General features: G+C 43.8%; 2 protein-coding genes across 2 annotated transcripts in view; both read left to right on the top strand.

The window, feature by feature from the left end:
• Positions 1 to 26,354, top strand: part of LOC134615675 (E3 ubiquitin-protein ligase TRIM21-like) — a 411,823-nt gene that overhangs the window by 371,683 nt on the left and 13,786 nt on the right. The gene's annotated exons all lie outside the window — the stretch shown is intronic.
• LOC134646702 (uncharacterized) overlaps positions 1 to 26,354 on the top strand; it is a 108,482-nt gene that overhangs the window by 75,949 nt on the left and 6,179 nt on the right. The window contains exons 3-9 of the mRNA XM_063500561.2: positions 3,702 to 3,707; positions 3,881 to 4,019; positions 10,775 to 12,247; positions 14,176 to 14,254; positions 14,408 to 14,609; positions 14,704 to 16,519; positions 25,659 to 25,832. Of these exons, the coding sequence (XP_063356631.2) occupies positions 3,702 to 3,707; positions 3,881 to 4,019; positions 10,775 to 12,247; positions 14,176 to 14,254; positions 14,408 to 14,609; positions 14,704 to 16,519; positions 25,659 to 25,832 (3,889 nt within the window). The remainder of the gene's footprint in view (positions 1 to 3,701; positions 3,708 to 3,880; positions 4,020 to 10,774; positions 12,248 to 14,175; positions 14,255 to 14,407; positions 14,610 to 14,703; positions 16,520 to 25,658; positions 25,833 to 26,354) is intronic.

Here is a 26,354-nt window from a genome sequence, read left to right as displayed (position 1 = left end):
TTTAAGGAGAACATGCGGCTAAACATGTCACTCCTGGTCTGATTGGGGAGGGGACCAGAGAAAACTACAGAGTCCGACATTGTTTTGGCAAAGTTACACACCGATTCAATATTGATTTTAGTGACCTCCGATTGGCGTAACCGGGTGTCATTACTGCCGACGTGAATTATGATCTTACTGTATTTACGTTTACCCTTAGCCAGCAGTTTTAAATTTCCTTCAATGTCGCCTGCTCTGGCCCCTGGAAGGCAATTGACTATGGTTGCCGGTGTCTCTAGCTTCACATGTCTGAGAACAGAATCACCAATTACCAGAGTTTGACCCCCGGCGGGTGTGTCGCCGAGTGGGGAAAAACGGTTAGACACATGAACAGGTTGGTGGTGTACCTGGGGCTTCTGTTTAAGACTATGCTTCCTCCTCACCGTCACCCAACCGCCCTCGTTCCCCAGCTGCTTGGGGTCTGCCGGGGAACAGCTAGCGGGGCCTACGCTATCTACGGCTGCACCAGCTACAGGGGCCTGGCTAGCTACGGGTGAATGAAGGGTGCGAAGCCGAGTCTCCAATTCAGTAATCCTGGCCTCCAGAGCTGCAAATATGCTACATTTGTTACAGGTATCATTACTGCTAAAGGAGGCCGAGGAGTAACTAAACATCTGACACAATGAGCAGGAAAGTGCAACAGGGACAGGTGAAGAAGCCATGGTGCTAACGAGTCAGCTACGAGCTAGGCTAAGCTAGCGAAACAGTAAAGAGACAGTGAGTGAATACTTTGGCTATAAATTAGGTAGTGAGCACACAGAAAGGGTGATTCAGATGAAGCACGTTAAGATTATACTATGAAAAAGGGATGTATCAAAAGATTTCAATTAAATTGCTAAGCAGAAAAGCTACTCAGAAACACCACTGTGTTTGAGCAGGAACAGGAAGTGATACTCTACCGCAGAGCGAGCGAAACACCAAGTGACAGCGCCACCCCAACTCAAAAATATCCTGTCCGCCAAAGATCTGGAAACCCTTATCCATGCCTTTATATCATCACGTCTTGATTACTGTAACTCTCTCTGTCCCGCCTGCAACTTGTTCAAAACATAGCCGCAAGGGTCCTGACGGGTACCAGAAAGAGAGGGAGTATCACTCCGATACTCGCATCTTTATATTGGCTGCCAGTTAAGTACAGAATTGATATCAAGGTTTTATTATTCGTTTTTAAAGCTCTCCATGGCTTGGGCCCAGGTCACATTTTAGATCTCCCTAGGCTGCACCTGCCCACTCGAACTCTGTGCTCCTCAAGTCAGATGCTTTAATTAGTTCCGCACTCCCAGTTAAAACCTAGAGGTGACAGAGCTTTCTCCATTGCCGCCCCGAGACTCTTCTATAAAATCTTCTTCCCCTTTGGAAACCTTTAAATCAAATTTAAAGACCTATCTATTTTCCAAGGCTCTCCCAAGGATCTCTTTGACACCACTTTTTTCTGTTTTAACTATTCTGGTCTTAAATCTCATTGGATGATGTGTGCATGTGAATACATATACACGTATGTTATGTTCACGTATATGTGCTTGTATGGGAATTTGTACACCTTTATATATGTATGTGCACATTTGCATGTACATATGTATTCTTACAAACATGTATATAGATGTCGTACAATGTTTTAATGTTTTTCATCTTATCTATTTTAATTACTTTTTATTTTGATCATATTATCCCTCTGTTCAGTACTTTGACCGACACTCGATGTCCTTTAAATGTGCTATATAAAGAAGTGTGTATGTGCGAGAATGTGTGTGTGTGTTTTGTGTTTGGGGGTGCATTTGTGTGTCCTCCTGCCCACAAAAGGGTCATAAAAGCAGGAAGCTTACTACACAAGAAAACAGAACCCTCACATAGATGTGCCTATAATAAAACACTACAGCCTCCCCACCAACAAACTGGCTGGAGAGGTGGTCAGAGACAAAGGAATGTCTTTGATCAGGCTGCTTGAACTAAGACTTACAAATTTAAGTAACACAATGACAACATTTAACAATTTGACTCCAACAGAGATTTTTTGTCATGTTTTTACACTGAAGTGTAGACGAGTAACAGATGAACACAAACACCTCTCATTATCTTGTAATATATTTCCTTGTTTTTTTATAAACAGTAAAATAGATGCACTCTGCCTTATCTGAAATATAAATGTACGCTCTGTTGTAACGACTGCATGAATACAAGTGTATTTTGCTGTATGTTTTTTTTTTTCTGGTGGTTTCACTGTATATAACAGTACTGTTATTGTTTAATATCATTTTTACACAACTACTTTAATACAAAAGCTGAGAATCTGCTCTTTAAGCTCTGATTAACTCTTAAATATATTTTTGCTGCTAGCTAAAGTATTAAAATCTGCTTCACAAAATTATATAAGCTAAGCTTAATTTGCTGCAGTAACATTTTTTAAATGTTTGCTTCAGGCTTTAAAAACTGCACTGGTAAGATGTTCACTTCAGGAAAACTGCGTAACAGTTGAATGCATTAAGCTCTGAGCTGTACTTTAATGATAATGTGAGATTTCCATGTGGGTAATAAACCTTTAAATAAGTGACTTATTTCTACAGCAGTTCTTAGAACTGCTTCTATCAACAGTTTTCTCAATCTCCCTCCCACCTTTCGTGCTTCAGGTGAAGTCCCGCCTTCTTCCAGGAAGCAGCTCACCTGTGTGTCCGTGTTTAGTGTCCAGGTGTGGAGTGGAGCTTGTTTTTAGTGTGTTTGAAGAAACTGTAAGTTTGCTTTTTTTCCTCCTTTAACAGTTTGTCTTTAGGAACTTTACTGTTTGTTCAGCTCATGTTTGATTTCTTCACACAGCAAACTGTGTGTGTTTGTATTTCCGGTGTCTCCATTAAAGTCAGTGTGTAATGTTTTCCTGGCTAACATCAGGTGTGTGCAGCTTAGTTTCAGCACAAACTGCACAAATCTGCCGCTCCATAGTTCACGGTAACAGACTCACAGCTGGACAAACAAGGCCGAGTGTGTCCGCCATTATCTGTGCACACAAATACCATAGAGAAATCCCGTGTCCACCATTTTGTGTGTGTGTGTGTCTGTCTGTCTGTCTGTGTGTGTGGAGACTAAGCTCAGAGTCTCAGACCTTATTTTCTCTATTTGCAAAGACAACGAGGTGGAGAGCGGAGTTTTGTTACTTATTGTGTTTAGATGTAGTTTTAACATGTAAGCCTTGCGGATTTAAAATAATGCGTCACAAACTGTTGGCTGTGCTCCAACAGGAAGAACAACACTCAGTGCATTTGTTAAGTAGACTGACTGGATTAGACCAACCAAAGGTTACTGTATTAAACTTGCATCTGTTGCAGCTTCTATTTCAATAGAGGTCATGTTTATTTGAAACATGTTAAAAAAATTATCTATACACATTAAATGTGTATAGATAATTGATTTTTGTATTATATCTTAAGTATGAACTCTATAAACAATCCTGGACATTGTTACTGACATAAAGCTGCTCTCTGCAGCCATGTTTGACCTGCTGCTTTGTAGGACTACAGTAATGGAGGATTTGGAGGCTGAACTCTGCTCTGTGACACTTTTTGTAGTGAACTGATGAAAGCTGTGTCTCAGATGGATGTTAGTCCAACATATCAGGCATGACCTTTGCAGCACCTAGTTGATGTGCACATGAATGATTTGTGTTTCCTCTGCAGGTGAAGGTAGAAAGTGTGTGTGAGCTGATGTGAATTGAGCAGCATGGATCAGTGTGAGGACAGAGAGGAGGGAGTCCCTCCCTCTAAAACCACTCTGTGTGGGGAACATGAGAGCCAGACCAAAGCTCAGAGGTGAGATGACCATCTCTAACTGTCCATGACTCTTCTCCATGTCACAGCTCAGCACTCACATCACTGCTCCATCATTATTCACAGGAACCAACCTGGACCTCCATCCAGCTCTGTGTCCTTGCAGAGTGACACGTCTTTTGATCGCCTCATTCATTTTAAAGATCAGCAGGTGTCGCCTGCAGAGAGGTGAGCTGTTAGTAACAAAAGCTTATTTTGTTCTGTCCAGCAGTCTAGGAATCAGAATTATTGTCTGAAGGCCAAGAAATGCCAAACAGATTTACTTTCCCAGGTGGACCTTTCTGGCCTTTGCTGTAATGGTCCACTTGATAGCCATATTTTAACAAAACTGTATTAGGATTTTTTATGTTGAGTTGTTACATTCACAATAGACAAGACCGGAAGATGAAGAAGAAATAAGTTGGGGAGAAAGTAAAGGGAGAGAAAAATGGAGGAGAAGAAGAAGGCTGGAGAGAGAAGAAACAGAGAATCTGCTTCAACTAGTGAAAAAAAATGAGATGGGAGTAGGGATGGGTATCGTTTAGGTTTTATCCGATACCAGTACCAAACCGGTACTTTTGAAACGGTGCCGGTGCTTAAAGAATAGAGAACACACACTTTGTCCAAAAACCTCTCATGTTTAGCTGTTTTTTTGTAAAAAGATAACAATGTTAGCCTTTTCTGCAGCTATAGGGCATATATGGTCTCACTCTTGGCTGGAAGCAGTGCTTAAACAATGGAAAAAACACAAACTTTGTCCAAAAACCTCTCATGTTTAGCTGTTTTCCACTTTTTCTTTCGTCATTTTAGCCTTTTTGGCCAGGGTGAAGGGAGTATCTGCCATCAAACAAGAAGACAGCCGCATGTAACTACGACGGTGTTTGCTAGTTCACCTTACCTGCGTTAATTTAACAACGTGGTTAGCCTACTCAACGTAAATTACACACGAACAACATTAAGCTACTCCCGCAGAGAAGAACGGCTGCTGCTGCCATCATCATCCATCATCATTTCTGCTACACTGGCAGGGCTAGGGGCCAGGACTCTACTCTTCGGGTTTTGGGGGGATGTTGCTAACTCCAGGTCCGATAACAGGCACCACACCCGCAGTAGATGTGCTCGGTGTGAGGTCTCGCAGCAAGCTATCAAATATTTTAACAAAATGCTATACGTCGCCAGGTGTTTCATCAGATTCGAGGTGTTACCTCCTTTGCACAGTATCAGCCTGAAGCACTTGTTGCAGGCTGCTGAGTTTGCATCTTTTGCTGTGAAGTACAGCCAGACTTTTGACCGCTTCGCCTTGGGCATTTTTAATCTGTAGCTCTGCTCTAAAAGAACGTACGTACCTGGGTCCGCCTACTACGCTTGGAAAGGTAAAATGATTGGCTAGAATCCAAAGTGTATGACATCTCGGGGGAAAAAAAGCACCGAAATAAAGCACCGAAATGTGCGCTGCTTTTCGGTCTGGTTGCTACTGTTTATGTCCGAACCGGATACCGGTACCCATCCCTAGATGGGAGAGAAACCACAGGACATCACCTCAAGAAGGCCCTGCGTAAGTGTGGTTATCATAGCGGATGGCACAACACAGAAGAGCTAACTCATCAGGCCAGGACTCTGCAGTCTATTTACACCTACAGTGGGGCAAAAAAGTATTTAGTCAGCCACCGATTGTGCAAGTTCCCCCACTTAAAATGATGAGAGGTCAGTAATTTGCACCAGAGGTACACTTCAACTGTGAGAGACAGAATGTGAAAAAAAAATCCATGAATTCACATGGTAGGATTTGTAAAGAATTTATTCGTCAATCAGGGTGGCAAATAAGTATTTGGTCAATAACAAAAATACAACTCAATACTTTGTAACATAACCTTTGTTGGCAATAACAGAGGTCAAACGTTTACTATAGGTCTTTACCAGGTTTGCACACACAGTAGCTGGTATTTTGGCCCATTCCTCCATGCAGATCTTCTCGAGAGCAGTGATGTTTTGGGGCTGTCGCCGAGCAACACGGACTTTCAACTCCCGCCACAGATTTTCTATGGGGTTGAGGTCTGGAGACTGGCTAGGCCACTCCAGGACTTTCAAATGCTTCTTACGGAGCCACTCCTTTGTTGCCCGGGCGGTGTGTTTTGGATCATTGTCATGTTGGAAGACCCAGCCGCGTTTCATCTTCAAAGTTCTCACTGATGGAAGGAGGTTTTGGCTCAAAATCTCACGATACATGGCCCCATTCATTCTGTCCTTAACACGGATCAGTCGTCCTGTCCCCTTGGCAGAAAAACAGCCCCATAGCATGATGTTTCCACCCCCATGCTTCACAGTAGGTATGGTGTTCTTGGGATGCAACTCAGTATTCTTCGTCCTCCAAACACGACGAGTTGAGTTTACACCAAAAAGTTCTACTTTGATTTCATCTGACCACATGACATTCTCCCAATCCTCTGCTGTATCATCCATGTGCTCTCTGGCAAACTTCAGACGGGCCTGGACATGCACTGGCTTCAGCAGCGGAACACGTCTGGCACTGCGGGATTTGAGTCCCTGCCGTTTTAGTGTGTTACTGATGGTGACCTTTGTTACTTTGGTCCCAGCTCTCTGCAGGTCATTCACCAGGTCCCCCCGTGTGGTTCTGGGATCTTTGCTCACCGTTCTCATGATCATTTTGACCCCACGGGATGAGATCTTGCGTGGAGCCCCAGATCGTGGGAGATTATCAGTGGTCTTGTATGTCTTCCATTTTCTGATGATTACTCCCACAGTTGATTTTTTCACACCAAGCTGCTTGCCTATTGTAGATTCACTCTTCCCAGCCTGGTGCAGGTCTACAATACTTTTCCTGGTGTCCTTCGAGAGCTCTTTGGTCTTGGCCATGGCGGAGTTTGGAGTCTGACTGTTTGAGGCTGTGGACAGGTGTGTTTTATACAGATGATAAGTTCAAACAGGTGCCATTCATACAGGTAACGAGTGGGGGACAGAAAAGCGTCTTACAGAAGACGTTACAGGTCTGTGAGAGCCAGAGATTTTCCATGTTTGAGGTGACCAAATACTTATTTGCCACCCTGATTTACGAATAAATTCTTTACAAATCCTACCATGTGAATTCATGGATTTTTTTTTCACATTCTGTCTCTCACAGTTGAAGTGTACCTCTGGTGCGAATTACTGACCTCTGTCATCATTTTAAGTGGGGGAACTTGCACAATCGGTGGCTGACTAAATACTTTTTTGCCCCACTGTGTGTATATATATATATATATATATATATATATATATATATATATATATATATATATATATATATATATATATATACATATATATAGATATATGTGTATAGGTTTGTGTGTGTGTGTTTTAAATTTCCCTCAATGTCACCTGCTCTGGCCCCTGGAAGACAGTTGACTATGGTTGGTGGTGTAGCAAGAGCTTCTGTTTAAGACTATGCTTCCTCCTCACCATCACCCAGCCGGCCTCTTTCCCTGGCTGCTCAGGACAGTCTGCCGGGGGACAGCTAGCGGGGCCTATGCTACCTTCGGCTTCACCAGCTACAGGTGCCTGGCTAGCTATGGGGTTTTCAAGGGTGCGAAGCCGTGTCTCCAATTCAGTAATCCTGGCCTCCAGAGCTGCAAATAGACTATATTTGTTTCAATTATAATTACTGCTAAAGGAGGCCGAGGAGTAACTAAACATCTGACACAATGAGCAAGAAAGTGCAGGAGGGACAGGTGACGAAGCCGTGCTGCTAGTGAGTCGGCTACAAGCTAATGCTAAGCTAGCGAAACCCTAAAGACACAGCGAGTGTCTTTAGGGTTTGGCTATAAATTAGCGAGTGAGTACACAGAGTGTGTGTTTCGGATGAGATACGTGAAGATTATACTATGAAATAAGAAGTTATCTAGAGGTTTTTAATTAAACTGCTATCCAAATAAGCTGCACAAAAACACCACTGGGAAGTGGTACATTACCACAGAGAAAGCGAACACCAATTGAAAGTGCCATATTGCATTTTAATAGAGCTGAATTTACAGTAAAGTTTTTTTTCTCATGTCAGACAGCAAACCACCTATGACATATAGGCTTTAAAGCAGGGGTCTCAAACTCAAATGAGCCGCAGGCCACTGCTGGCACCGTCATCTCACTGGAGGGCCACTTTAGTTTTCAAGTAGTACAAAAAAAACCAAAGAAACAAGAAAGCACCCACTATATATATGTGTGTGTATATATATGCCTCTGTCAGTGCGCCCCAGGGTGGCTGTGGCTACAATGTAGCTTGCCTTCACCAGTGTGTGAATGTGTGTGTGAATGGGTGGATGACTGGTTATGTAAAGTGCTTTGGAATCCATAGGGACAAAGTAAAGCGCTATACAAATACAGGCCATTTACCACTATTATTTCCTAACATGTAGTGTTTTTTGTTTTGTTTTGTTTTTTTAATTTCAAATACTGTTTAACAAGACAAAACTGCAAATGTGAAAACATTTTTTTCTCACTCTTAAGTGAAGCCTTTCATTGAACTACCAAATAAACACAATGGTGCTCTCTTTCTGGCAGCACGTCTGCTATAATTTTGTTCATATTTAACAAAATAAAAATGCAGACATATGCGTACACATTAGTGTTTGAGTGCTAGTGAAAATTGATTTCTTTCCAAATAAATCTCTCACTGAACTAACACAGCCAATCCCTCAACATGTTTGTCCTGTCGTGTTACCTCAGACAGTTCCGCGGCTCCTAGTAAAGGGACCTCTGGCTAATACAGTTTTCAATTCTCCTTTTTCTCCCTCCCTCCCTCCCTCACACTCACTCACACACACACACACACACACACACACACACACACACACACACACACACACACACACACACACACACACACACAGCTGGAGGCAGTCCCACACATTCTCCCTGCAGCAGGGACTACACCGCCCATGAGGCTACATTCTCTAGGACTATGCCTGTAGCACTCTGCTCATACTGCCTTCATATTAAATCATGTTTTTGAATAACAACAATAATAATAATAATAACAATAGTTTAAAAAAAAAAATTCTTCATGTCAAGATACGGGCCGCAAGTTTGAGATCCCTGCTTTAGAATAGAATAGAATAGACTTCTACTTTATTGTCATTGCACATGTCACAAGTACAGGAAACGAAATGCAGTTTGCATCCATTCAGAAGTGCTTTAGCCATAGTGTAGATATATTACACAATATATATTAGCAATAATATAGATATATAAATATATTACAGAAATATATTACAAAAATGGGTCTATTATGGGTAGACTCAGCCAGACAATCCACCTCCTCCCTCTAGGTGGCCTGATCGTTGTCATTGATGAGGCCAATTACCGTGGTGTCATCTGCAAACTTAATGATGGTGTTAGAACCATCTGCAGGTCTGCAGTCATGGGTGAAGAGGGAGTAGAGGAAAGGGCTCATAGGGGAGACAGGATTTGAAGTGTGCTTGGACCAGCTGCTCTAAGCACTTTGTGATGATGGGGGTGAGTGCTACTGGGCGGTAGTCGTTGAGGCTTGATGGGCTGGAGATTTTGGGTATCGGGACGATGGAGGTGGATTTGAAGCAGGCTGGTACAACAGCGTGGGCCAAGGACAGGTTGAATATTTCTGTCAGCACTCCTGCAAGCTCCTCGGAACACGCTCTGAGAACACGCCCGGGGATGTAGTTGTTGGATTCCCTTGCTCAAAACAAGCATAAAAGTTGTTGAGTTCTTTGAGGAAGGAGATATCAGAGGATGCGGGGGAGGGTTTGGTGGTCCTTTAGTCTGTAATGGTCTGGAGTCCTTGCCACATGCGTCGGGGGGTTGGAGTGTGAGAAATGTTCTTCTACCTTCTTAGCTCTAAGCCACTCTCCTCTGAAACATTGAAATCCAAACTTTTGGATTCAGAATGTCTGAAATAAATGTGTAATAAAAACAAAGATTGTGCTGATAATTTGTTTGTATTTAAGAGTAGAGTTATCACTCAGAGGCACAATCTATAGCTGTAGCTTTGCAGTACATAAAGACAGCTGTGCAGGTTCTGTTGGCTTCTCACTATCACTTATAGATCTCTTTCTCAAAGGAGGAAAACATGAGCTATTTCAGTTTAATTTAAAGTTACAGACACTGAAAGAGACCTTTAGAAACTCCAAGCCAGGGACATACTGTACAGCCAGAGTAAAAAAAAACCCCAAAAAAACTGTGTGGTATTTTTGTCTTAAACTTTAAATGCGCATTATGCGGCCACATCAGGAATGTCAGAAAGTAACTGTCACTGTCAAGCTCCAACAGCTCAAACCAGCCATATCCAGTACCTACAGACCTGGATTTATCTCAACCTATGAAGTTGAGGAAGCTAAAAAAGCACAACAGTATTTCATTAGATTGCGCTGAAATGTCTGAATTTTATTGGTAAAGTTCCAAACCCTAAAATTATATTTATAGACACAAATTAATCAATGAAACTTACACATAGACACAGTGGCAGAATCAGTGGTACTGTTAATTTCGAGTCACAGTTCCAGTCAAAGATTTAAAACAGTATTTCCATCCCACTGCACATTCTGGGACAGTAATGTGTCATTAACATGAAAAACAGATCACATCTCTTTTGTTTGCATTTAGAGTAGAGAGAAAAAAACAGGTAACACATTATACTCTGATGGTCTTTTTAGCCATATTTAAACCAGTAAACACTGCTTTTTGTGAAAAGAGGTCTGCACTCCAATCATTTTAACATCAATAATTATTTAACAACTGTAATTAATTGTTATTATTATTATTAATAGCACCAGTAACTTTAATAATACTCTCATCACTTTTAGATAGAAGATGGCGGCGCGCACGGGTGCAGCGGCTCTTAGCTCTCCAGTTTGGTGCTCGTTTTTACTTTTACTGTGTGTATTTTTAAATGTTTGCAACGCCGCCATCTCTTACAGTCGCCAGAACCTAATTGACCTAGGTTTCAAATATAGTTTGTCTGTTTCTGGCGATTATCAGCGAACACACAACATCCTGGAAGAGATAGCGAGACCGCCAGGGTCACCGTGGATGGTCTGCCCGCCCAGCAAGCGTAGGAGGCGACGGAGGGAGAGAAAGCAGAAGAGGGGATGCCGGTCGGGCTCAGATGCTAGGCTACGCAAACAACCACACCGGCCAGCACTTCCGAGCCTTTTCGTATCGAACGCCAGATCCATCACCCACAAATTGGACGAATTGGAGCTACAGATAGCCACCACGAGCTTTGCACGCAACTGCAGCATTATTCTTATTACGGACTCGTGGCTTCACCCGCTGATTCCCGACGCTGCAGTCGAGTTAGCAGGCCGCACGCTACACCGGCACGACAGAACCAGCAACTCAGGTAAAAGCAGAGGAGGGGGGCTATGTGTTTACGTGCATAACGAGTGGTGTTGTAACAGCAGGATCATTCACACACACTGTTCTCCGGATTTGGAGGTTCTGGCAGTCTCGTGCAGACCTTTTTATATCCCGAGGGAGTTTACTGTAGTGATTGTGATAGCTGTTTACATACCGCCGGATGCTAACGTTGGCACGGCTCTCAGCCTCTTGCTTAACACCATCAACAAACAGCTTGCCCACCCCGATGGGGTTTTTATTGTCGCCGGCGACTTTAACAAAGCGTGCCTACAGACTGTGCTTCCTAAATTTGTCCAGTTTGTGGACTTTGCTACGAGAGGTGAACACACTTTGGACCGTGTCTATTCAAACATCAGGCATGCTTTCAGAGCGACACCCCTCCCCCACCTGGCTGGATCTGACCACCTCTGCATGTCCCTCACCCCCACCTACACCCCCCTGCTGAGAAAAACAAAGCCCCAGACAAAGACAATAAAAACCTGGCCTGAAGGAGCCCTCTCTCAACTGCAGGACTGCTTCTCATCTACTGTATGGGATTTATTCTCCAGCCACAACCTCCAGGAGTACACGGACACTGTACTCTCCTACATCAGGAACTGTGTTGATAATGTCACCGTCAACAAAAGGGTCAGGGTGTTTCCAAACCAAAAACCCTGGATGAACAGCGAAGTGCAATCCCTCCTAAAAAGCCGCAACACTGCCTTCAAGTCAGGGGACAGGGCTGCGTACAGGGCGGCCAGGGCAGACCTGAGCAGAGGGATCAGGAAAGCTAAGGCTGCCTATAGAAGGAGGATTGAAGATCACTTTGCTGACAACGACCCCAGAAAAATGTGGCAGGGGATCAATCACATTACCAACTACAGAAGCAATAACCAGGCGACAGCTAGGACTGATGCCTCGCTGGCTGAGGATCTAAATCGTTTCTTCGCCCGCTTTGAGACGACCAGGCCCTCAGCTGTCACACCACTTCCACCCGCCCCCAGCACCGGCACACTAACACTTAGGGAACATCAAGTGAGGCGTGTTCTAAGGTCAGTGAATCCCAGGAAGGCGGCAGGTCCTGATGGAATACATGGAAAGGTTCTCAGAGCATGTGCTGACGAACTGACCGGAGTCTTCACTAAAATCTTCAACCTTTCCTTGTCATTAAACACCGTCCCGCCCTGCCTCAAAACCTCCACCATCATCCCCATCGCCAAGAAGACAGCTGTGGACAGCCCAAATGACTACAGGCCTGTTGCACTTACGCCTGTAGTGATGAAGTGCTTTGAGAGACTGATCTGTCAGCACATCAGGGCCAGTCTGCCTCCCACTTTGGACCCCCACCAATTTGCCTACAGGACTAATCGATCCACCGAGGACGCTATCACCATAGCGCTCCACACTGCGCTGAGTCACCTGGAGCACAGAGGAAGCTATGTGAGAATGCTCTTTCTGGACTTCAGCTCAGCATTCAATCATATCATCCCGGAGATCCTGGTCCAGAAACTGTCTCACCTGGGACTCTCCACCCCCATCTGCCTCTGGATCAAGGACTTCCTGACAAACAGACCTCAGTCTGTCAGACTCGGCCCCCACCTGTCCAGCACCATCACACTCAGCACCGGGTCTCCACAAGGATGTGTTCTGAGTCCCCTCCTGTTTACGCTCTACACATCCGACTGCTCCCCTACCCATCTCTCAAACACCATCATAAAGTTTGCGGATGACACCACTGTGGTTGGACTCATCTCAAGGGGGGATGAGTCAGACTACAGAGATGAGGTCAACAGACTGACTGAGTGGTGTTCAGTTAACAACCTCCAACTGAACACCACAAAAACTAAAGAACTCATCTTGGACTTTAGGAAGGGAAGAGCAGACCCGGCCCCACTTTACATTCACGGGAACTGTGTGGAGAGGGTACACTCCATGAGGTTTCTGGGCGTGCAGATCTCTGATGATCTCTCCTGGACTGCAAATACCACGGCGGTGGTAAAAAAGGCCCAGCAGCGTCTCCACTTTCTGAGAGTGCTCAGGAGGAACAACCTGGAGGAGAGGCTGCTGGTGACATTCTACAGAGCCACCATAGAGAGCATCCTAACGTACGGCATAACAACATGGTATGCAGGGTGCTCAGCTGCAGACAGGAAAGCACTGCAGAGGGTCATCAACACAGCCCAGAAGATCACCGGCTGCTCTCTGCCCAGCCTGGAGGTCATTGCAAACTCTCGGTACCTCAGCAGAGCTGGCAATATCATCAAGGACCATTCTCACCCCAGCAATCAACTGTTTGAACTATTACCGTCAGGCAGACGGTACAGGTCACATAAAACCAGAACAAACAGATTCAGGGATAGCTTCTTTCCCAGAGCTATCACCATTGCAAATAAGCACAAAAACAATTGAACCTGCTTAGCCATACCATACTGTCACTGTCATTATATTATGCTGCTATTCATACTGTCATACTGTCATTATATTATGCTGCTATTCATACTGTCATACTGTCATTATATTAATGCTGCTATCCTGTAAATATTATACTTACTTTTGTTTGAGTACTTATGTTTGTTTTATTGTACCTTTTATATCTTACTATTTTTTATTATATTTATTATTGCATTTTGCACCAAGGGAGTGGCACTCCAATTTCGTTGTACCCTGTACAATGACAATAAAGGCTATTCTATTCTATTCTATTCTGACTGGTTTGATCATGTTCTTGTGGTGATGTCTGTAAAGCATGTATCCAAGCGTGTATCCAAGTTACAATGTTCAGCTTTTAACAACTTTTGACCCTAAAGTTCTTTTAGAAATGATGCTCAGAAGAGCACTAAAGCTCAAAGCAAAACACTGAACTGAGCTGTTGATTTTCAGTGGGATCACTTGGAGTAGTGAACATTTATAACTACAGCGAGTCAAAACCTCATAGATCTTTACTCCATGCTTAAACTAATTCTACATGATTCCTCCATAGAGTGGAGCAGGAGAGCTCAGAGGTTTCCAGTGGTCAGTCTGCCCAGCAGCATCAAACACAGCTGGACTCCATATTTATGGTCTGTAGCTGTACAACAACTACTTTTACATCTATTCTGCTCACATTCATCTCCATGCTTCTCTTTGTAGACCCATTGATTGTCAGTATGGATCTGATGTTTGGCTCCATGATTTCAGTCTGATTGGGTCACTCATAAAGTATTCTGTTCCAGCTGCTGGAGAAGAACATCATCACTTTTGTGAAGAAAGAGCTGAAGAAGATCCAGAAGGTTCTGAGTCCACCTTACCCAGAATGCTTAGAGAGTCAGAGGGAGGATGATGATCATAGGAGGAGCAGAGAGGCATTTGTGAAGATCACACTAAACTTCCTAAGGAGAATGAATGAGGAGGAGCTGGCTAACCGTCTGCAGAGTGGTAAGAGGATTTCTGTGAAGATTTGAGCTGCTGAAATAAAACTGCCATGTGCACTTCATTAAACGTCAAGTGATATTCTGCATTTTTGCCCTAGAACTTTCTGCTACAGTTTGTCATCAGAAACTTGCATCTAAGCTGAAGAAGAAGTTCCAGTGTGTGTTTGAGGGGACTGCTAACACAGGAAACCCAACCCTTCTGAATCAGATCTACACAGAGCTCTACATCACAGAGGGAGGGACTGCAGAGGTCAATGATGAACATGAGGTCAGACAGATTGAAACAGCATCCAGGAAACCAGACAGATCAGAAACAACAATCAGACAAGAAGACATCTTTAAGGCCTCACATGGAAGAGATGAACCAATCAGAACAGTGCTGACAATGGGAGTGGCTGGCATTGGGAAAACAGTCTTAACACAGAAATACACCCTCGATTGGGCTGAAGGCAAAGCAAACCAGGACATCCAGTTCATATTTCCATTCACTTTCAGAGAGCTGAATGTGCTGAAAGAGGAAAAGTTCAGCTTGGTGGAACTTGTTCATCACTTCTTTACTGACACCAAAGAAGCAGGAATCTGCAGCTTTGAAGACTTCCAGGTTGTGTTCATCTTTGATGGTCTGGATGAGTGTCGACTTCCTCTGGACTTCCACAATACTACAATCCTAACTGACCCTAGAAAGTCCACCTCAGTAGATGTGCTGCTGATAAACCTCATCAAGGGGTATCTACTTCCCTCTGCTCGCCTCTGGATAACCACACGACCTGCAGCAGCCAATCAGATTTCCTCTAAATGGGTTAACATGGTCACAGAGATCAGAGGGTTCACTGACCCACAGAAGGAGGAGTACTTCAGCAAGAGATTCAGAGGTGAGGAGGCCAGCAGGATCATCTCCCACATCAAGACATCACGAAGCCTCCACATCATGTGCCACATCCCAGTCTTCTGCTGGATCACTGCTACAGTTCTGGAGGATGTGCTGGAAACCAGAGAGGGAGGACAGCTGCCCAAGACCCTGACTGAGATGTACATCCACTTCCTGGTGGTTCAGGCCAAAGTCAAGAGGATGAAATATGATGGAGGAGCTGAGACAGATCCACACTGGAGTACAGAGAGCAGGAAGATGATTGAGTCTCTGGGAAAACTGGCTTTTGATCAGCTGCAGAAAGGAAACCTGATCTTCTATGAATCAGACCTGACAGAGTGTGGCATCGATATCAGAGCAGCCTCAGTGTACTCAGGAGTGTTCACACAGATCTTTAAAGAGGAGAGAGTACTGTACCAGGACAAGGTGTTCTGCTTCATCCATCTGAGTGTTCAGGAGTTTCTGGCTGCTCTTCATGTCCATCTGACCTTCATCAACTCTGGAATCAATCTAATGGAAGAACAACAAACAACAGGCTTTTGGTGGCCTTTCCAGTTTATGCTGTGGTTTAAACCATTTCCAGAGAAAATAAATCTTTACCAGAGTGCTGTGAACAAGGCCTTGCAGAGTCCAAATGGACACCTGGACTTGTTCCTCCGCTTCCTCCTGGGTCTTTCACTGGAGACCAATCAGACTCTCCTACGAGGTCTGCTGACACAGACAGGAAGTATCTCACAGACCGATCAGGAAACAGTCCAGTACATCAAGAAGAAGCTCAGTGAGAATCTGTCTGCAGAGAAAAGCATCAATCTGTTCCACTGTCTGAATGAACTGAATGATCGTTCTCTAGTGGAGGAGATCCAACAGTCCCTGAGATCAGGAAGTCTCTCCACAGATAAACTGTCTCCTGCTCAGTGGTCAGCTCTGGTCTTCATCTTACTGTCATCAGAAGAAGATCTGGATGTGTTTGACCTGAAGAAATACTCTGCTTCAGAGGAGGTTCTTCTGAGAATGCTGCCAGTGGTCAAAGTCTCCAACAAAGCTCTGTAAGTAAATATGTGATTGTTACTTAAAAAGAAAAAGATTAAAATTAATTAAACAACCAGGTTCAAACAGTAAAAAAAAACAAACAAAACAAAACATAATAGTGTAATGCGTGCTGGTCCCCTCATAAAACTCTAAAATTACTGAACGACAGTGCTGACAGTTTGAGTCGTGTGATACTTACCCACACGTGATAATGAAAAAAAAAGAAAAAAATTGCGTAAAAACTGATATTAATAAAATCATTTCCTTCATTCAAGAAGCACATGAAAAGGACCAATATTTGACTACTGTTCTGTCTTGTTTTTAGATCCTACTCCAGTTCTGAATCACACTTATTTGTCTTCTTAGGTTAACAAAATTCTGTGCTTCAGTAAAGTTGTGAGCATGCTTTTTGTATTTTACAATCAGCCTGACTGCTAAGCAGTTTGTATTGTATACCTAGGCTCTGCAACTGATGGTGAACTGAATAATTTGTCCTTTTGTGTGTGTGTGTTCCTGTTATATGATCTAAGAAAAATCTTACTCACTGATTATTAGACACAATTTTTGCATCTCCTCCCACTGAGTACACATTACCTTCAGTCATTTACTGCGGTTGAGTAATTTTATTATAATTTTTCTTGGTGTAGCATTATTATCTCTGTCCTGCCTGATCCTGTGCACTCTCCAGTTTAATTCAGATGTCAACATCAAGTACTTCTGGCAGTCATTTTATCAAAATTAGAGCATATACAGTGGGGGAAAAAGTATTTATTCAGCCATCAGTTGTGCAAATTCTCACACTTAAAAAGATGAGATTCCTGTAATTTTCATCGTAGGTATACCTCAACTTTGAGAGACAAAATAATCCAGAAAATTGCAGTCTGATTTTTAAAGAATTTATTTGCAAAGTAGAGACCTGGGACTAAAGTAACAAAGGCTACCATGAGTAACACACTAGAAATCCTGCAGTGCCAGACATGGCCCCCTGCTTAAGCCAGTACATGTCCAGGACCGTCTGACATTTGCTGGAGACCGTTTGGATCAACCAGACAAGGACTGGGAGAATGTCACATGGTCAGCTGAAACCAAAATAGAACGTTTTGGTAAAAACTCTACTTGACGTGTTTGGAAGAGAAAGAATGCTGAGTTAATCTAAAGAACACCATACTTACCTGAAGCGTGGGGGTGCAAACATCATGCTTTGGGGATGTTTTTCTGCAAAGAGACCAGGATGACTGATCCGTGTAAAAGAAAGAATGAATGGGGCCATGCATCGTGACATTTTGAGTGAAAACCTCCTTCCATCAGCAAGGGCATTGAAGATGAAATGTGGCTGGGTCTTTAAGCATAACAATGATTCCAAACACATCGCCCGGGTATTAAAGGAGTGGCTTCGTAAGAAGCATTTCAAGGTCCTGGAGTGGCCTAGCCAATCTCCAGATCTAAATCCCATAGAAAATCTTTGGAGGAAGTTGAAAGTCCATGTTGCTGTTATGTATGATACCTGCTGTCAAAGGGAATTTTGAAAAGTAACTATTATCTCTTGCATACATTGTAGAGGATGGCTTTACCTCCATAACTAATCACTAAAATGAGTATAGTCAAGGATTAAAGTGAGATTGAGCAGGTTGGGGAACCTAAAGATCTGTGCAGTGGTTCAAAAGAATCACAACTCAAAATCATTTCTAAGGTGATTCAGTACGTTTTTAGTGTGCAGGCTGGATTTACACTACTGAATTTAACCAGATGTCAGCAGATGTTTCACAAGCTATCACAGTTGATGTAAAACCTCTACACCAGGGGTGGGGAACTCCAGGCCTCAAGGGCCAGTGTCCTGCAAGTTTCAGATATCCCTCTGCGTCAACACACTTGAATCAAATTAGTTCATTACCAGGCTGTTGAGGAGGTAATTTAGCCATTTAAATCAGCTGTGTTGCATCAAGGATACATATAAAACCTAAAGGACACTGGCACTTGAGACCTGAAGTTCCTGGAATTCAATGAATGAATCTAAGCATCATCTGCTTAATTGCAAATTAATCTTTGCTACTCTTGATGTAACCTAAATCTGACCATGTGCATCGCAGCCACCTTACAGCAGTCCAATGCATTGCTTCACTGGAAATTAACCACATTCATGCAAACTAACTATTTTATCCTGCACAAAATTGTCATCTAACATTTGAGTAACACAGTTATAATGGCTTAGTTTATTTTGCAGGGTGTTTCACAAAATGAAAATACATAATTTATCAAAACGCATTATGTTCAAAACTAATATGTGATTAAAAATGATGACATTGCATCCAAGCTTTAAATATCCAGTTTATCAAGTGTCACTGGGCAATCCTTAACTCTTAATCTAACCTCTCTTGTCTATCTCTATCTGTTACGACCCGGCTCAAAAGCCGCAACATAAAAAAAAAAAAAAGGAGACGAATACCAGAGTGTTAGTCAGAGTCCAAATGGACACCTGGACTTGTTCCTCCGCTTCCTCCTGGGTCTTTCACTGGAGACCAATCAGACTCTCCTACGAGGTCTGCTGACACAGACAGGAAGTATCTCACAGACCGATCAGGAAACAGTCCAGTACATCAAGAAGAAGCTCAGTGAGAATCTGTCTGCAGAGAAAAGCATCAATCTGTTCCACTGTCTGAATGAACTGAATGATCGTTCTCTAGTGGAGGAGATCCAACAGTCCCTGAGATCAGGAAGTCTCTCCACAGATAAACTGTCTCCTGCTCAGTGGTCAGCTCTGGTCTTCATCTTACTAACCTCTCTTGTCTATCTCTATCTGTTACGACCCGGCTCAAAAGCCGCAACATAAAAAAAAAAAAAAAAAAGGAGACGAATACCAGAGTGTTAGTCAGAAGTGGTTTTATCTTAAAATGGCATAGCAGGATAGGTGAAATGGCTGGTGCCACCAAGGCAAAGACTAGTGAGCTCCCAGGAAGCTTGCCTCAGGTATGCCTTTATCCACACCTGATAAAGGCATACCTGAGAAGAGAGTTTATGACAGTGAAATGGCTCTTTCCAAAATAAAAGCTATACTATACGCTTCTTCTGGGCTATATTCTCAGCAGCATATTAAACATATCAGGTCCCCATAAGGAGAATAATGTGCTAACGGCTGTCTAAATGACTCGGGTAAAGTTTGTAGCATGCGTGCTTGTTGTTTTTGTCTGCTTCCACTTGTGTTTGCACTAGGATGATGTCAGCGTAAATGTGCAGTCATCTTCGTTGTGTTCCCACTAGTGCTGTCAGTGTTAATCTCATTAAAATGACTTTAACGCCATAACACGGCAAATCTCCGTTAACGAGTTACCGCGGATCGCCCCGTGCGTGGGGCTGGACGACGTCAACACGTTAACAAGCTAACTGCGCTAACGCACTAGTTCCCACCAAGCATTGCATGGCACATCCGACATACTGTTTTATTTTTGTCCATGACGCGCTTACCATCAGGGTCATGCTTCACATGCAAACCAAGATAGTTCCAAACGCCAGATCTGAATGAGGGTGGGGGAGGTTCAATTTTGGGTAGCGTTGAGGCAGTTGCCATGTTGCAACGAGCTTAGCTTCTGTCTTGCTAGCTTGCGCTGCGCTCGGTGTATCTGCACTTGACAGTGCAGCCTAGGCGGAGTAGTCGAACGGAGATCCACTGAGCGCTCAACACAGACAGCATCGTCAGAAGAAAAGTTGATAAAATAAATAAAAAAATTTGTATTGTTCGATACATATGCGTACCGAACCGAAAGCACTGTATCGAACAGTTCGATATCGATACGAGTATTGTTGCACCCCTACTGACTAGGTGTGGCCAATTAGCACCAGCTGAACACATTGAGATGATTAGATTAGAATAGAATAATCATTTAATTGTCCCACAAGGGGAAATTTGGTTGTAACAGCAGAAGGAAAGCCACATACAGTGGCTTGCAAAAGTATTCGGCCCCCTTGAACTTTTCCACATTTTGTCACATTAAAGCCACAAACATGAATCAATTTAGTTGGAATTCCACGTGAAAGACCAATACAAAGTGGTGTACACGTGAGAAGTGGAATGAAAATCATACATGATTCCAAACATTTTTTACAAATAAATAACTGCAAAGTGGGGTGTGTGTAATTATTCAGCCCCCTGAGGCAATACTTTGTAGAACCACCTTTTGCTGCAATTACAGCTGCCAGTCTTTTAGGGTATGTCTCTACCAGCTTTGCACATCTAGAGACTGAACTCCTTGCCCATTCTTCTTTGCAAAACAGCTCCAGCTCAGTCAGATTAGATGGACAGCGTTTGTGAACAGCATTTTTCAGATCTTGCAGGAGTTAGATGATGGCGTCCTCCACCCAACTGCCAGGCTGGTAAGCAAACTGTAGCGGGTCCAATTTAGACCTCACCAGGGAGCGCAGATGGTTTAGAACCAACCTCTCGAGGGTCTTCATCAAATACGATGTCAGGGCTACCGGCCTGTAGCTGCTGAGGTCCTTGGGATGGGAGGTCTTTGGTACCGGTACCACACAGGCTGTCTTCCACAGCTGTGGTACTTTCCCCAGTGACAGGCTCAGGTTGAACAGATATCCCAGGATGCCACACAGTTCATCTGCACAGCATCTCAGGAGCCTGGAACTGACGCCATCTGGACCTGCAGCCTTCCGCACCTTGATCTTGAGAAGCTCGTTCCTCACTTGAAGTGCTGAGATAGAAAGAGTGGATTTTGGGGGAGGGGGGTGTATGTTGGAGTCCACAGAAGCCGGGGATGGGTGTGATGACTGGGAGCTGGGAGGTGTGAAGCTGAGAGGTGTGAAGTCCTGAGATGAAGGACAGGCAGTCCCTGAAGATGAAGGAGATTGCAGCAGGGGGGACGATGCTGTGGGAGGGGTGGGTGGTTGATCAAACCTATTAAAATATTTATTTAGCTCATTCACCCACCCCAAGTCTCCTGCAGCCTGGGGGGTTAGTTTTTGCCCTGAGATTGTCTTCGGGCTGTTCCAAACCCCTCTGATGTTGTCCTGTTGCAGCTGCTCTTCCATCTTCCTCCTGTAGTTTTCCTTTCCTTGCCTTATCTTCCATTTCAGCTTCTTCTGGACAACTCTCAGCTCCTGTTTGTCTCCAGATCTAGAGACTCTCTTCTTCTCCTTGAGGAGAGCCTTAATTTCAGGATTTATCCATGGCTTGTTGTTAGAAAAACACCTTTTTGATGGTCTGTGAAGGTTCTCAGTCATCCAGGTCATCATAGTCAAAGGAGTTTGCAAAGAAAAGCGTCTGGACTTCTTTGAGTTGCTTGAAGACGTTTCACCTCTCATCCGAGAAGCTTCTTCAGTTCTAGAGTCAAATGGCCGAGAGTCCCAGATTTAAACCCAGTGGGAGTATCCCCCCAAAGAGGGACAAAGAACCCCCTGGTGATCCTCTAATCACATGAGCCAAGGTGTGAAAGCGGGTGTGGGACCTAATCAGCCAGGGTTTCGGGTGAGCTCATTGTGAAACCTGGCCCCACCTTGTCATGCGAATTCCTGAGGTCAGATGGCCCAGGATGTGAGTGGGCATTAAGGCGTCTGGGGAGGGAACTCAAAACTGGTTTATAGATGGCAGACAGTTGGTGTCGTAAACCACCGCCTCTGTTCAAAGATGGTCGCTCACAGTGGACATAGATGGCCTCTTTCACTCCTCTTTCAAACCATCTGTCCTCTCTGTCCAAAATGTGAACATTGGCATCCTCGAAAGAGTGTCCTTTATCCTTAAGATGCAGATGGACTGCTGAGTCTTGTCCCGTGGAGGTGGCTCTTCTATGTTGTGCCATGCGCTTGTGAAGTGGCTGTTTGGTTTCTCCAATGTAGAGGTCTGGGCATTCCTCGCTGCACTGTACAGCATACACCACGTTTTTCAGTCTGTGTTTTGGAGTTTTGTCTTTCGGGTGAACCAGTTTGTGTCTGAGTGTGTTGCTGGCTCTGAAGTACACTGGGATGTCGTGCATGGAGAAAACTCTCCTGAGTTTCTCTGATACACCGGCTACATAGGGGATGACAACGTTGTTGCGTCTGTCGTTCTTATCCTCCCTCGCTGGTGTCTGATCTTCTTTTCTGTGCCTCTTTGCTGACTTTATGAACGCCCAGTTAGGATAACCGCATGTTTTGAGTGCTTCCTTTACATGTGTGTGTTCCTTCTTTTTCCCTTCAGGCTTAGAGGGAACATGTTCTGCCCGGTGGTGTAGGGTCCTAATTACTCCAAGTTTGTGTTCCAGAGGGTGATGGGAGTCAAAGAGGAGGTACTGGTCCGTGTGTGTGGGCTTCCGGTAAACTTCGATGTTGAGGTTGCCATTCTCTTCAATGTGCACAGCGCAGTCCAGGAAAGGCAAACAGTTATCCTTTGTGTCTTCCCTGGTGATCTTGATGTTTTTATCCACAGCGTTGATGTGCGCAGTGAAGGATTCCGCTTCTTGTGTCTTGATTTTGACCCAGGTGTCGTCTACATGTCTGTACCAGCGGCTGGGTACTCTTCCTTTGAAAGAGCAAAGAGCCTTCCTTTCCACTTCCTCCATGTAAAGGTTGGCTACAATAGGTGACACGGGGGAGCCCATGGCACAGCCATGTTTTTGTCTGTAGAAGCCTTCGTTGTATTTGAAGTATGTTGTGGTAAGGCAGAGGTCTAACAGTGTGCAGATCTGATCGGGTGTGAAGTTGGTCCTGTCTTCCAAGGAGCTGTCTTCTTGTAGTTGTTTTCTGACAGTCTCCACTGCTTCCGTGGTGGGTATGCAAATGAAGAGAGAGACTACATCAAAGGACACCATGGTTTCATCTGGGTCCAGGGTAAGTTTCTCGACCTTGTCGGTGAAGTTGGTTTTTGTTGGTGAAGACCCTTTTTGATGGGTATGGTGTTGTCCACACAGAAGTTCATGTAATCCGTAATGCAGTCTGTGATGCTGTTGAGGTCATTCTCCAGGGGGCTGCAGAGGGACGTAACACCACCTCCCTCAAAAGGGTTCCTCTAGGACCCCTAAATTTATTAAAAACCCCTCTGAACCTTCCAGGTCCTTGACCCACAAACCTGAAATAAAAGTAAAAGCTAACAGAAGCACAGTGTTCACATTATAGTTGGCATCTTTAAGCATGGGGATGCCCCTGCATGAGGATTTGAAGTTGCCACACTGAACGCACATAAAAAGTAACATGACCAACACAAAGGAGTACAACAGTCACAAACTCAAAACGATTATTCAACAATGCTACAACACAAAATGAGAGCAGCCACGAATAATCACACACAAGTGATTTGTGGTCTCCTCCACACAAACGGTCACATACCAGCGGCGTTATACCACAACAAGTTACTTTGATCCACAAGGTTCAGTAAAGCAAGCATACTTGTGACCAACCACAAAATGGAGAGCTATGGCCACACAACGATCACATTAAGGGTGGCTCAGCACCCCTCAGTGTCATTTCCATCACCTGGCCAGCAACACTCACAAGTGATCCAACAAAAGTAGCCATATTCCCCACAACACTAAAGGTCACAGGTCACAAAACACTCACCACACGAGGATCTCAGTAGCATCCAACAACACTGACATATGAGATGCACACTCGGTGTACACGCTATGCCAACTTAAAAACGGCCTACCTGCCTCAGCTACAATACCATAATTAATGAATGGTCTCAAACCTCCTGCTAAGTTTGGTGCCACTGATTTACTATGTGCAACTCCCAGCCTAAAACGCTAAAAACAATAAAACTTTACCTATCTACTCTTCAGTGGTGTACCGGGCTCGAGGCAACTTGAAACGCAAACTCAAGGGCAGGCAGCAGACCAGGGGTACAGTCTCCCACCAAACCCTGAAGCGTACCCCCACCCAGGATAACCACCAAACACAACAAATAAAAATAACAAAGCAAAACGACAAACAAGTGCTTCGATGGAAGGGCAGCAAAGCCACCCAGCTGAAACACACTTACTAAAGAGACTCTGCCCAATACAGTGAACACCATCACTCACCCACTTAAAAGCAATACAAAAAAATGATATTCAGTCTCCACAAAAATGTCCAAACGATCCTGGACGAGCCCCCACTTATGTTACGACCCGGCTCAAAAGCCGCAACATAAAAAAAAAAGGAGACGACTACCAGAGTGTTAACCCCTAGTCAGAAGAGGTTTTATCTTAAAATGACATAGCAGGATGGGTGAAATGGCTGGTGCCACCAAGGCAAAGACTAGTGAGCTCCCAGAAAACTTGCCTCAGGTATGCCTTTATCCACACCTGACTAGGTGTGGCCAATTAGCACCAGCTGAACACATTGCGATGACTAGGGGCTGCAGAGGGACGTAACACCATCTCTGAGTGAACTTACTTTACACTCTTTTCTCTGCCTTTGAAAGCTGGAGCTTTGGCTAGCAAAAACACTTTCTTGCAAAGTGTGTTTACTGATGTGTGTTGAGCTGATAGAAACTGCGTATTACTTTAAGTGTGAACGTAGTTTCCCACTGCAACCACAACATACGGACACCTGCAGTATTTCAAGCCCACTTAAAATCCCAACTATAATAGATGATGCAGTTGACCTTAAAGTAACCAGTCTTTGTTTGTTTGTTTGTTTAATGTAAGGATTTGAAAGTACAGCTATTTGTTTAAAAATCTAGGGAGTAAAAGTAAGAAGTTTTCAAAAATAATGTTCAGGTAGCTAAAAGGTCTACTCTACTTAAGGAAAGTGTCAAAGTATTCTTATTTAATTACTTCCCACCTCTGCAGCTGGGCCATCAGTTGTCAGAAATTGCAGTGGAGCAGTACAAAGCACATTTTGCTCAAAGGCTGTGATTTTACATTCCAGAATCAGGCTGAGAATTATACAAATGGATTTTAGATTTCATTTGCAATCATGAGCCAGAATTTAATTTAAAAGAAGATCAACGGATTATTTTCACATCATTCAAAGGGCAAGAAACTAAAACAGGCAGAAAAAAAATCATAAATATTATAATTGGGAAAGTGGCCAAGATGCTTGGTCTAGTGTCTCCAAATTTTCCAGCTCCTGGTTGCACAAATTTGGTCACAAATATCACATTTTTAGCACTGTCTGTAAACTTTTGAGAATTTTTTCCAATTCCTTGCTGGACATCATTTCAGACAACTGTAATCTGCCTTCTTGGTCATTTTTCAGACTAGGTGGCTGTTTCCTCTCGGATAGAACCTGTAAAGCTCTGCCCTCAGTTCTCAGCTCCCTGTCATCTCATCTGAGGGACCTGGACTTAAGTAACAACAACCTGCAGGATTCAGGAGTGAAGCTTCTTTCTGTTGGATTGGCTAGTCCAAACTGTAAACTGAAAAGTCTCAGGTCAGTATCCTAAATCTAAAAGTAGAGATTGTGTTTGTCTACCGAATCCAAACTGGAAGCTGGTTCCACAGAAGAGGGGCCTGAAAACTGAAGGTTCTGCCTCCCATTCTACTTTTAAATACTCTAGGAACAACAAGTAAGCCTGCAGTGTGAGAGCGAAGTTCTCTAATGGGGTGATATGGTACTACAAGGTCATTAAGATAAGATTGGGCCTGATTATTTAAGACCTTGAATGTGAGAAGCAGATTCAGTAAAAGGAGTAGATGCCTAATTATGCCCTAATAATGTATTGCTTCAAATGACGAGAGTCTAGATTATATTTATTAAAATTTGGGACACATCATCAAAATGAGAAGTAATACTTGCTTGTTTAATATTTAAGGAGCCTTACTTCTTCAAAGGGACAGAAAAGGTGATAGAGAGAAGTAAGAGAAAAGAGACAAGATTGGAGAGAGCAGAGTAGGAAGGGGGGCACCTGATCTGGCATCCCACACCTCCCTGCCACATCGGGCTGTAAACTCT

Source organism: Pelmatolapia mariae, linkage group LG3_W, assembly GCF_036321145.2.
Source record: "Pelmatolapia mariae isolate MD_Pm_ZW linkage group LG3_W, Pm_UMD_F_2, whole genome shotgun sequence".
In the NCBI taxonomy this organism is placed as follows: Eukaryota; Metazoa; Chordata; class Actinopteri; order Cichliformes; family Cichlidae; genus Pelmatolapia; species Pelmatolapia mariae.
Note: the sequence above shows the minus strand (reverse complement) of the source record. Positions and strands in the feature narration are given on the sequence as shown.